This window comes from Trifolium pratense, linkage group LG4 (genome assembly GCF_020283565.1).
Source record: "Trifolium pratense cultivar HEN17-A07 linkage group LG4, ARS_RC_1.1, whole genome shotgun sequence".
Lineage (NCBI taxonomy): Eukaryota > Viridiplantae > Streptophyta > Magnoliopsida > Fabales > Fabaceae > Trifolium > Trifolium pratense.
In genome coordinates this window covers 16613763-16626993 of record NC_060062.1, presented here as the reverse complement: position 1 = coordinate 16626993, position 13231 = coordinate 16613763, and the positions used below count along the sequence as shown (strand labels likewise).

The following is a 13231-nucleotide window of genomic DNA, read 5'->3' as shown; positions in this document are numbered from 1 at the left end:
AAAAGAATTTTTTTTAAAAAAAATAATTTATTAACTGACGTGGATTTTAAAAAAAAATGTAATTTAATGTATTTCCACGTGTGCATGCCACATAAGCAAAGATGCACAATCAGATGCCCAGTTGTTCATATAGAGGGAAAAATTAGAAAATTTTCACATTGTAGGGTGGTAAACAGAAAAAAAATTACACAGGGGGTAAACGAAAAATCCCTAATTTTACAAGAGAGTAAACAGTCATTTACCCAAAATGTTAATGACCAAAAAAAATATACTGGTGGTGAAAAACCGACTCCTGAACCATATATTAGGTGGTTCAGTGTGCCTGATATTGTGGTTAAAAAAAAAAGTTAATGAATTTAATACATACCCTAAGCAAAAATTTTGAATGGTATACTCTCATCTTCTAATAGAAATAAGTGCTTTGTGAGATGTTGAAATGTTTAGCTCAATGGTAACAGATTAATTACCCTTATGATTATAAAGGTGCCGAAGTCAAATTCAATTAAAAATAATTATAAAATGATCATTTCACTTGAATAAAAAAATATAAATAGTGTTCATCATTCTTTATAACTTTTTTTTACAACCAACAAATCATATTATTTCATTATGCAATAAAGTAGTAATACAATGAGGTACCATCTTTAATATATTACAACTAGCAATTGTATGAACAACCATATTCTTTTGTCGCTTAACAATCTTAACCACTATCAACTCTTGAATACTCATATATATGTACAATTGTACAATGATATACAACTTGAGTCATAATTTTGTAATCTAACCGTTGAAGTATTTTCTTAATTAGTTCGACTATTAAGTCTATCAAACACTTCTAAATTATTTTATTAGTTTATCCACTATCAACTAACTTATCAGGTATCATCTCATCAACTAGTTTATGATACTTTTACAAAACTCAAATCTTGTGTTGTCTATTAGTATTTGTTATGATAGTCATAGTATGATCGTCCTTTATATATCTTTAATTATAAATAAAAGGGTAAATGATCATTTATCCCCTGCAAAATAAGCAAATTTTTGTTTACTCCCTTGTGCTGACTTTTTTTTTCTGTTTACCCCCTGTAAAAAATAGATTCCCTCATTTTGCCCCCTGGATGTACAGCAGGACATGTGACTGTGCAAATCTGCTGACGTGGCTTGTACACGTAGAAAAAAATCATTTATATTTATTTTTAAATTCCACGTCAGATAACATTTTTTAAAAAAAAAATATTATCTGACGTGGAATTTATTGAATAATTGATGTATCTGAACTATAATATAAATCAAATATATTAATTATTCAATGAATTTGAAAAGTGAGTTTTTAGTTGTAATTAAAAATGGAGGGAGTATGTGTTCACATATAAAATTGTGGGCTGATTTTTTTCTCCCTGTACCCCCACTTTTTTTCTTTATTTCCGTCATACCCCCGTTTTCGAACATATTTCTGCAATACCCCTGTTTGGGGATAAAATCTGTCGTGTGCAGGTCCTGGAAGATGGCGGAATCGAGGTTCACGCCATGTGTATATGGATGGCGGAATTCGCAGTCACGCCATGTCCATATTGATGGCGGAAGTCAGAGCCATGCCATTGATTGCCTTGTTTTCCGTTCATTTTCGTGTGTTTGGAGACAACAACATTAATTTTTTTTTTTTTTTACGTTTTGTGCCCAAAAGTGGCGTTTTTTAAAAAAAAATTAAAAATAATAATAATTAATAACACAAAACATTATTATAAAAAAAATTAAAATAAATATACACATTGTGAAATATATTTTATTAAAGGAAAATGCTAACCGGTGCCCCCGGGGCACTGGTTAAGGTACCTAAAAATAATATTATTATCTTGAAACTTGTGAAGTCAACATCTTAAAAGTTTAAATTTTTGTTTTTTCGATGCAATTTTTTCTTTTCTTTCCCTTTTTAGTTCCTTAACAAGTGCCCCGGAGGCACTAGTTAGCATGACCCTTTATTAAAATAGTACTAATAATACATACTTAAACTACATGTGTCCACCGGTGCCACAAAGACGACGATTACGAGGACGAAGTCAAAGTCCAAATAATTCTACATCTTCGTTGTCCTGGTCTGGATTATTCTCATTCACTCTAAGAAAATTTATAGCTTGTGTTGCTGGAGAGGCGGGTTCAACCGGAGCCGACGTCGAACCTTGACCTTGAGACCACGTTGAGTTTAAATATTCACCCGATAATTGTGCCCATGTGAATTCTTGAGGGATTTGTTGGGTTGGTTGGGGTTGTGTAGATTCACCGGATTGGTAAAGATTTATGAAATTCTCATTGAAACGTTGAGTTCCCGGTGATTCGAAGTTGGCGTGGTCAAAGTCAAAGAAATTCCGCGTTTGTGAATATGGGGTCACATAATCGGATTCACTATATGACATCGACATCGAATGTTGGGTAAATGGTTGTTGTTGTAGGGTAGAGTTATGTTGTTGTACGTGTTTCTATTATTAATATCAATATATTAATATTATATTTTAAATTTCGCAACAAAACACACATATTATTTTCCACATTCATACGAAATCAGGAAATAAAATTAAATTGGTAAATTTAGGATTACATCATTAATAAAATTATACAAACATAAAACATAAAAAAATGACATAATATAAAAAATAAACCACATACAACAACTTAACCAATTTTTTTTTAAGGTCGCGTACAAACGATGTGGTCCTTTTTCATTTTCAACAAAGAAAAACATCAATTGCACTTCCAAATCACCATTCAATTTGTATCAACATTTTGTCATTGTAGCTTCGAGAGAGTCACTTGTGATGTCCGTGCATGAATTTAAATAGGCCATATGCTCGATTTCTATATGTTCATTGTTTTTTAACGAGAACATTTCTTAAATCTTACTCTTTAAAGCAGAAAGAGAACTCAATTTGTCAATCGCTAATTTAAAATGTTCTTGGCGGCCTTCAAATTTCATAGAAAACAGAGGTGTTGATGATAAATAGTTGTCACGAACATTGGAAGAAAATATCATTTCTTATAAAATAAACAGTGTAAAAAGTCAATGAGCACAATTAAAATGAAGAAGATGAAGTTAGTAAGTGAAAAATGAAAGTGTAGAGTGTAATATTTATAGAATGATATGATAATTGAATAAAAAAAAAAAACCAAAACTGGTTCCCCATGCAGAAGCAGCGTGTGCCAACAATCAATGACATCACTGTCAGTTCCGCCATCTCCCTAGCATGGGATGACTGGCAGTTCCGCCATCCACATGCACATGGTGGAACTCTGATTTCCGCCATCCACATGCACATGGCGTGACACCGAGTTCCGCCATCCTGCCTGCATGGCGTGACTCTGATTTCCACCATATGCATCTGCACAGCAACACTTTTTGTCTAGAACATGAGCATTACCATAATTATTTTGAAAACGGGGTATTATGAAAATAAAGGAAAAAAGTGGGTTACTGGGAGAAAAAAATCGATTTTTGTTTGGGATCATATATAAGACATTACCAGCCATAGTTTGATTCGTTCTTTCTCATTTCCCACCGTTTGTCATGAAAATAACCATCAAAGATTCTAGAAGTCTTTGTTTGTTGGGAAAAGAAAATACTCGAACTTCCAACCCCTGGTCCAGCACTAAAAACGTATGTGCTACTTGGCAGTAGCTACATCAACCTTTGAATACGCTTCAAACTTGTGGACGTCCATTGTTGCGCCACACTAATATTTCGTTTTTAATTTTCATCAGAAAACAAAAATACATGGGAACATTTGTCGCCAAATTAGTACAGTGTCAAACATTACTACTAAATACTAATACTACTACTACTACCAACTTTGACAATAATTTGATTAATTTCACAAATTGTTTGCAATGAATTTCCTAGTGTTACCTATAATTCCACGCTTTTAAGTTTGGAGGACCTTGATTAACAAATCAACCACAAAAATAGAGGCAAACATCCGACATGACATAAACATTGATATATCAACACCGATAATAATTTAATAAAATGATATAGTTTAATGTAATTATAAGTGTTGATATCGATCGATATAAAACTCCGACACACGTTTAACACCATGACACATCTAATTTAAAGAGTATTTATACCGACTTTGTAGTTAACAACTATAAATGCTCCTCGAACAAGTACTTTTAAAAAAATGCTAGTAATGTATAATCTAAAAAGACATATTAAAGATACTAAATAGTAGGCTTAATTAGTAAGATGATCCTTTAAAAATATTTTTGGTTTCACATTGATCCCTTAAAGAAAAAATGGCCTGAATAGGTCCCTTAAAGAAAAAAAGGTCCGAATAGGTCCCTTAAAGACATATCCGTTAATCAGTTTGGTCCCTAAAAAAGGTTCGAATAGGACCAAACTGATTAACGGATATGTCTTTAAGGACCTATTCAGACCTTTTTTTTTCTTCTTTAAGTGACCTATTCAGACTTTTTTTTTAAGGAACGAATCTGAAACCAAAAATATCTTTAAGGGACCATTTTACTAATTAAGCCTATAGTATAAATTTTTTGTATTTAATAATAATAAAAAGTTGATGCACCCTTCAAATGGTTATTTCTTTCTCGTTAGTTAAATATTAGTTAAATATTATAGTATAAGTTTCTTCTTAGTTTATTAAAGACTCATGATTTGATCAATACTTGAAATCACCCTTTCAAATTATTTTTTCTTTCTCGTTATATTAAATAAGTGTGATTTTCACTTATTGTGTATTTTTGATGTCCCGTCTTTTGTGAGGTGTATTTTGTTGTCCCGTGCGGTGTTCGTTTGTTTCAGGTTGAAGGATTAGTTCCGATCAAGTGCAAATCCATTCAATGTGACTTTTGTGTCATCAACGCTACAAATCTGGAGGCATGAACTTTCCAGACACTTCAATATTGTCATCTTCATAAGTTTATATAATTTGTCGTTTTATGCTATTAACATTGATGTTGCGAGTTTGTTCGCATATTCATCCTTTTTGTTTTTAGTGAATTTAAATTTGTATTATATCGATATAATCTATCAATTTGAACGAATGAATATCATTTATTTTTAGTAAAAAAAAAAGTGTAATGCACACGTTCTAATAACATATTTATCCTTAAAAGTAGAGTTTAAATTCCAAACATTTCACTTATTCAACTTAAAAGGGAGATTTTTAACGACTAGATTATTATTATTTTTCTTTATATATTGCTTATTTAGATATGTCTGTCCGGTAGTGATGAGATAATTAAGGCGGGAGGGATTAGGAGTTTAACCTCTCAATTAACATTAACCACCGTAATTGATTCATTGAACTGATAAAACAGACTAAGGAAAAAAACTGATCCGACAGTGACACTGCTGAACAAACATTTGTCTCAAAACCGAAAAGAAAGACATCAGAAACATTTGAAACTTGCACGACTCAAACAATTCATGTTTTTTTCTTACATTTTCTTTGAATAATTGAATCTTTATATAAACTTCTTCCACATTTAACAACTCAAAACCCCAAACAATAAAAAAAAAAAGCCATTAATGGCACTCTCAGCTTTAGCAACAACAGCAACACTTTTATCATCATCAAGAAACAAATCTCCAAATCCCATTATCTTTTCATCTTTCACAAAAAAGTCACAATTTTTGACAAAACAAACACGACCCAGAAACAGAAAAAACTTTTCATTAACAGTTAGAAGCGTTGCAGCACCACCCACAAAAACTGAACCAAATCAATCCCCAGAAGCTGAAAGGAACGAAATTGATGAAGAATTTGATGATGAGAGTTCATCATCGAAGTTTTCGTGGAGAGATCATTGGTACCCAGTTTCGTTAATCGAAGATCTGGATCCTAGCTTGCCTACACCGTTTCAGCTTCTGGGTCGTGAAATTGTTCTTTGGTTTGATAATTCCAATTCTCAATGGGTTGCTTTTGATGATAAATGTCCTCACCGTCTTGCCCCTTTATCTGTAAGTGTAATTTTTGTTGTTGAATAACAGCTTAATTAAGCATTTATAATATAATCACTTATTTGTTTAATATAAGCTATTTTTATAACAAAAGATAAAATAAAGTTATTTTCATAAGCAACCAAGTAATTGGACTCCGATTTTTGGTAGAAACAATTTTTGGCCAAATTTTACTTACCTTGCAGCCGAACTTTGGATTACCGGACCCCTTCCCCCAAGAACTAGAGGGTTAAACAAATAAGCTATATTGAAGAGCTTATGAAAATCAGCTTATAGAGATGTCATAAGCTATTTTCGCGAGCTCTTCGAAACATTTTCTAAAGTGTTTATCTAAGTAAATAAGTTCAAATAAGTTGATTCAAACTGATATTGAGGATTTGTTTGGTTTTTACAGGAAGGAAGGATAGATGAGGTTGGAAACTTGCAGTGTTCTTATCATGGGTGGTCTTTTGATGGACGTGGAAGTTGTGTTGTGATTCCTCAGGCTTCACCGGAAGGTCCCGAGGCGCGTGCTATTGGGTCTCCTAGAGCTTGTGCTACTAGGTTTCCTACCTTGGTGTCTCAAGGGTTGCTCTTTGTTTGGCCTGATGAGAATGGTTGGGAGAAAGCAAATGCATCCAAACCTCCATTGTAATGATTAGTTTAATCATGTCTTTAGTCTAACTTATAGTATATTCATAACAGGTTCAAATGATCAAAATTAACGGGAATATTTCGTGCTGAATGCCCTAATTACGATGGTTTCTTAAAAATTTGTTGTGATTGGCCACTTAAAAGCTTTATATTATATTAAAGAGTGCTTGTTGTGTACCTTTATTGACCTGTTTGGTAAATTGTGTGTGTTAGGTTGCCTGATGATTTTGTAAAACCCGAGTTTGCAACGGTGAACATTCAGCGTGATCTGTTCTATGGCTACGATACTCTCATGGAGAATGTCTCTGATCCTTCTCACATTGATTTTGCTCATCACAAGGTACTAATGATATATTTCAACTTGACTTTTAGGTGTCTAGATTATTTTATATTCAAACAGTGTTGCTTTGTGATAATATTTTATTCTGATACTGTTGCAAGTGGAATTTGTTAAATTAAATATACTAATTGATGCTGATATGGTCCACAAAATGTTCAGAGAGAGCCTTTTGATTTGTATCATTTTATATATCTTAATTCAATAATAATAATATTCTAATTAAGTAGCTAGTTGCTTGTAGTTACATGTGGAAGAAGATTAAAAACCGAAAAATGGAACTTAAAAACAGAAAAAAGCTAATAAATCGTTAGCTTCATTACCACATTTCATTGTTTTTAGTCATGATCTCAGGTCATTCTCTAAGCAAAAAATATATAGAAAATGGTGTCATTAAATATTTTAGTCTAAGTAGAACGAAAATTGAAAGAAATCATATACCAAGGACTGCATGATGCAAACTCTACTAACATTAAGTTGCAAAAAGTTGAGATTATTAAGTATTGTTGGTTGGTGTTATCGAAATAACTAACATAAATATGATCTCTAATCCATAGGTTACAGGAAGGAGAGATAGAGCCAAGCCTCTTCCATTCAAGATGGATTCACGTGGTTCATGGGGATTTTCAGGAGCTAATGAAGGGAATCCACGGATCAGTTCCAAATTTGTTGCACCATGTTATTACATCAACAAGTAAGTCGCTGGCCTTTGCATTTAAATACATTTCTATATGATTTCTAGCTTTTGTTTTCTCATGTACATTATTTAATACTCCCTCCAGTCTTGTATATAAACAAGTATTCTTTTCAGGTTCATTGAATAACTGATGTATCTGGTCCATAATATGAACCAGATACATCAGTTATTCAATGAACCCGAAAAAAGAATCTTTGCTTATATATGAGACCAGAGAGAGTACTATTATTAATGATGAAAAGCGTCTATATGAATTATGTATTTGTTCATGGCCAAAAAAGAACCATGTCCATTTTTAAGGGAAAACGGTGGTACTTGTGGGCACGTTGTCTTTGTAGGATGTCCATTTTAGTGAGCATATGTCAATTATGTGAAGGTAATTATGATTGATCATGAGTGCCTTGTCTCTCACACGTGTGAAATGAAAATGCCAAGTTTTAAGCTTCCTCGATGTAAGGATGATTGCAGCATCATACAATCATTCAATCAATGTGTACAGTTTACACAATATCACTTATTTGTTTCTTTCTCACCGTGAAAGTTGAAAATGTTTTAACTTCTTTCTAATCATACCGACATGTATGGCTAAGTTATCGTAATTTTACTACATAGTTTCTTAGTGCTTGGAAAGGATTCTCAGATCAGTTGTGTGATTCTTTCTTTGGATAATGCATGAATCATCAGAATCAATTTAAGAGTGTATATTGATACCTAGAGTTGATGTTGAGCTCATACCGGCATACGATTGATTGTGTCCTGTTTATACGCTATATTTCAATATGAATTTCAAATGACTGTTACTTATACCGTCAATAAAATAAATTTCAGGGTTGAGATTGATACCAAGCTCCCAATAGTTGGTGACCAGAAATGGGTAATATGGATATGTTCCTTCAACGTCCCCATGGCACCCGGTAAGACTCGCTCCATTGTTTGCAGTGCTCGAAATTTCTTCCAGTTCACAGTTCCAGGTCCTGAATGGTGGAAAGTAAGATTCTTATATTAAATGCTTTCGTTTTGGTTCTTTTCGATCAAACCACACGAACATTCCATTCTATGGTCTTTCACTGGTTTATCTAAAATGTTTCCAGGAACAAGAATTCCTAACGATTTTTTCGTATTCATGTCTCAGGTGGTTCCTAGATGGTATGAACATTGGACTTCAAACAAGGTATATGATGGAGACATGATTGTCCTTCAAGGTCAAGAGAAAATATTTCTTGCAGAAACCGAACAAGGCGGCGACATTAACAAACAGTACACAAGCCTCACCTTCACGCCAACACAAGCTGATCGTTTTGTGTTGGCATTTAGAAATTGGCTGAGACGACACGGAAATGGCGAACCTGAATGGTTCAGCAAGAGCAGCCAGCCATTGCCTTCAACCGTACTATCAAAACGTCAGGTATAGATTAATTCAATCAAGTTACTTCATTATTAACCCTTTTCCATTGTCTACAAAACCAAGAATAAAACACAACTTTGATGATCGTTTGTATTTTTGTTATCTTGTAGATGTTGGATAGATTTGAACAGCACACACTAAAGTGTTCATCTTGTAAAGGAGCGTATGAGGGATTCAAAACATGGCAGAAAATCCTGATCGGTGCAACAGTTGTGTTTTGCGCGACTTCTGGGATTCCATCAGATATTCAGCTGCGTGCAATTTTGGCCGGACTCGCGGTTGTCAGCGCAGCCTTAGCTTTTGCCATAAACCGACTAGAAAAGAATTTTGTATTCGTCGATTATGTGCACGCTGAAATCGATTGAACACATACATTATTACCCCCAATGGTTTTATGACTAGTTGTTAATTGTAAATGATAGAGCTGAGGACTAATACCATTACAACGTGTCTGTTAATATGTGTATATATTTTCATTTTCATCAACAGAGGACTAATTTTGAGTTTGTAGTTATTCAACCAAGTTTGTTATTTTCTTTTTATTTTATTTCTTTAGTTTGAATTGAATGAGCCACATCAACACTTTTATGTCAGCCAAATATGAGTCAACTTTGGTGAGGGGCTTAAAATCCCGAAGAATATATAAGATAAGAGGGCTAAATTTTGAATTTAGAAACCGGGATTAAAATTCAATTTTCAGTTAAAAAATGAAAATAGAAATTAAAACGTCATTTAAATTTTTATTTTTTTGATGATGATGTTTTCTTTTTGTTCTTTGTTTTACTACAGATGATGGGACTACTGTAGTCGAAAAGAAAGAACTGTATGTATGGTGTTTTTCCTCTACCAGAAAAGCCTTTGAATGCAACTAAAGAATCGGTGAAAAGAATAAAAAGATTGTCATATATATAGTTAACTCGTGTCCTTTTTACGATGGATCACACATTAAAGGCTTAATGATGATGATATATTTAACATGCAAGTTGTGGCCTAAACTAGTGCGAACTACCAAATTTTAATTTCTCCCAATTTACTACTCCAATTGTCAAGGTCGCTGATCTGAACTCAATGGCAAAGATTTTGTGAATGCATTTCTGGCTTGTTTGCCTACCAAGCAACCATCACAAATTTTGTCTGACATCTGAATTCTAGGCAATCCTGCTACCATATCTTTACTTGCTAATTGATTCAAGTATTTAAAGTTTAAATGACCAACGCTTAAATGCCATAACCAATTTTTCTTGTCTTCTGCAACTGCAGCCTTCATACATTCAACTTCGATAGATATGCCTTTGACAAAACGAATGTTCAAGCTCGAAGGAAATGGATTGATAGATTTGTGATTTGACCTTCACCAACCCAAAATAATTTTAAAGTTAGAAATTTTACAATTTCTTTTTTCATTCACTTTGTGTCTTTTTTTTTCCAGCCCAACAATTGTTTGGAGATTCAAGATGAAACATCTTTACGATTCAAAGTATTTATAAATAAAGAGTACATTTTATATGCTACTGCTAAGTTGAAAAGAAACATTCCATTTGACCTTATTTCAGCCCAAAGGAAGATTCTCCACTGCTCTTTTAAGAAGAATTTGATCAAAGAAATTAAAGTGAATCAATGTAAAGTAAATCAAAGAAATTTACCAATAAGATTAGTGGATTTGTCAAATTTGTTTGATTCACAATAAATTAATTTACTTTATATCTTTGATCAAATTCTTCTCAGTGAGATATAAAATTAGTACATATAAGCATATAAATTATTTCAATATACATATATAAAATTGATTAAAATAAATAATTTTAGGATAACAAAAAATTCATAAGCACGATAGCTGTGGCTGTGGATAAAATCTGACGGTCATGAACATGGTTCGAGATAGACGACTACCCAAAACCCCATATTTAAAGAGACGTCCGATATTTTTTAGTAATATATATATATATATATATATATATATATATTGTATGAACATAAATTTATTTTAATGGTACTTTAAATAGGATATATATTTTTGTTTTTGTGGTAGCAATGTATTCTGCAATTTTGCACAAATGTCTTTCATTTTTACAAATGTATGCAAAAAAAACTAAAGAGAAAAGACAAATAGAAAAAAAAAAAAGAGATGAAAAAAATAAGGAGAATGAATTCTAATATATTGATGGTGGTATTCATGACATAATTGGATGTGAGTATTTTTTGTGATTGATATGTATGACTTAAATAGTCATATTTAATACATGAGAATGAAAAAATTGTGTATGATTTATTAATATTGAAATTTTATTTTTTTAATTTAAATTTCATAATTTGTTGGCAGTGTATGCATGTAATTTGTTGGTGGTGTTCTTGATGAACGATGTGTATGTCTTCAAAAGATCGTAAATTTTAAACTTAAATTTAACACAAACAAGACTAAGGATTAGATAAATTACTTGCTTCAACATCATCCTCTTCGGGTTTAACCATGCAAGCCGCGATTTCATCAAAGGTCCTCGGACGGATCAAACTTGAACATATATATCTTAAACGAATCTCACCAATGTAGCGTCTAGCGCAATACTCGACATTGGTCACCCTTCTTGCATCACCATGGTGGAGACAACGGTTGAGTTGGCTTAGCTGGTTCTACAAATTTGCCAATGTAACATCAACGTTGATCATGAAAAGATTCGCTTTACAGTGGTTGTAGTAGACTGCAGCTAGGTGAGTGTTCTTTCGGATTTGATAAATGTCCATTTTTGAGTTGTGAATGAATTAAAAAAGAAACAAAACACCCCCTATTTATACAGGTTCATGCTCTAGTAGCGGACCTGGACGGTAATCAGGTCTTTTGGTCTTTGGTAACGGTGGTCAATCTCCCATTTCTTCTCTTATTTTTTTTTCTTAGTGTAGTTTTTTTTTTTAATTTTCGTTATTTTCGGACTAAACGGCCTCATAGGCCATTATCGGTTAGTCATAATGATCTCATCCATGTTCTTTGATGACGGCGGTTGAGATCTTTATGCTAATCGGCGCGAGACTTTTTGGGGCCAATTTGGGATCGTTATGACTAACCGAAAGGGACCCGCCCATATTTACTTTTACGCCAAGAGGGAGAGGTAGAGGTTGGTGGTGGATTTAGGGGTGTACGTGGGCCGGTTTGGGTTGGGTTTGGCCAAAACCAAAACCCGAACCACATAGGGTATTCCGGATTGGGTCAAGTAAAATAACCACCCGTTACAAAATTGGGCCGGGTTGGGTAAATCAACTAATTTCTGGGTTGGATTGGGTTGGGTTGTGGGTTACCCAAATTATTTTTCTATTTTTTTAATATTAAATATCTAAATGAAGAATCATCATATTTTTTCATAAAAATAAGTTAAATAACTCACCCATTGTATTTTCTTGAAAAATATCGTAACTTTATTTCACTATTATAAATAGTGCAATGAATTATCATATTTATTTATAAAAATTATTCAATCTTTTTTTTTTAAATAGTGCGATAAATTGTCATATTTGTTTATAAAAATTATTCAATCTTTTTATTTTCTTAAAACGTAGTATAACTTATTTTCACTATAAAAATATTTAACGATTAAATAACAAAACTTTTAGTATTTTTATAAAAAATATTTCAAAAAAACATAACACTAGTGGGTCGGTGGATTTTTTGGGTTGGGTCCGGTTTTACCCGGAACCCGGTTTTTTTTATGGGTTTTTCACTTTTGAAATCCATATCCACCCAATTGTCCGACCCAACCCACTTTTTTAGGTTGAATTGGGTGGGTTTGACCGGGTTGACCGGGTTTGCCCAATCCAGGTACACCCCTAGGTGGATTCATCTACGCCAGATTTGCTATGGGGGGATTTATTGAATGTCTCTGAAAAGTGGTAGTCTGGCCACCACCATCTTGAACTCCTAAAAGGAGATGTAGATGGCGGATTGGATATATATATATATATATATATATATATATATATATATATATATATATATATATATATTTTTGCAATATTAATTTTGATGTTTCATGTATTTGTTATTTTGTTTTATGTTGTAATAAATATTCTTAAATTAAATGTAAAAAAATTAATAAAAAAATTCCTATTAAAATATAACGTTGCAATATACTTCCTAGTTTTTATGTTTATAACATGACCGTTTGCTACTTAAGAAGAGGATGACAAAAAGTTTAAAGTTTC

General features: G+C 32.7%; 1 protein-coding gene across 1 annotated transcript; it reads left to right on the top strand.

Moving 5' to 3' along the window:
- The first annotated feature begins 5163 nt into the window (after nt 1–5163).
- On the top strand, nt 5164–9579 carry LOC123919883 (pheophorbide a oxygenase, chloroplastic). Its single transcript, XM_045971901.1, has 7 exons — nt 5164–5971; nt 6366–6601; nt 6818–6944; nt 7499–7635; nt 8467–8626; nt 8771–9043; nt 9154–9579. The coding sequence occupies exons 1-7, from the start codon at nt 5540–5542 to the stop codon at nt 9406–9408; spliced, it is 1620 nt and encodes a 539-aa protein (XP_045827857.1). The 5' UTR covers nt 5164–5539; the 3' UTR covers nt 9409–9579.
- The last annotated feature ends 3652 nt before the right edge of the window (nt 9580–13231 follow it).

Excerpts from the sequence above, each read along its gene's own strand:
- LOC123919883 (XM_045971901.1), top strand. The coding sequence starts at position 5,540 with ATGGCACTCTCAGCTTTAGCAACAACAGCAACACTTTTATCATCATCA. Across the intron at positions 5,972-6,365 it reads ACCGTCTTGCCCCTTTATCT|GAAGGAAGGATAGATGAGGT; the intron begins GTAAGTGTAATT and ends TGGTTTTTACAG. Across the intron at positions 8,627-8,770 it reads CAGGTCCTGAATGGTGGAAA|GTGGTTCCTAGATGGTATGA; the intron begins GTAAGATTCTTA and ends TTCATGTCTCAG.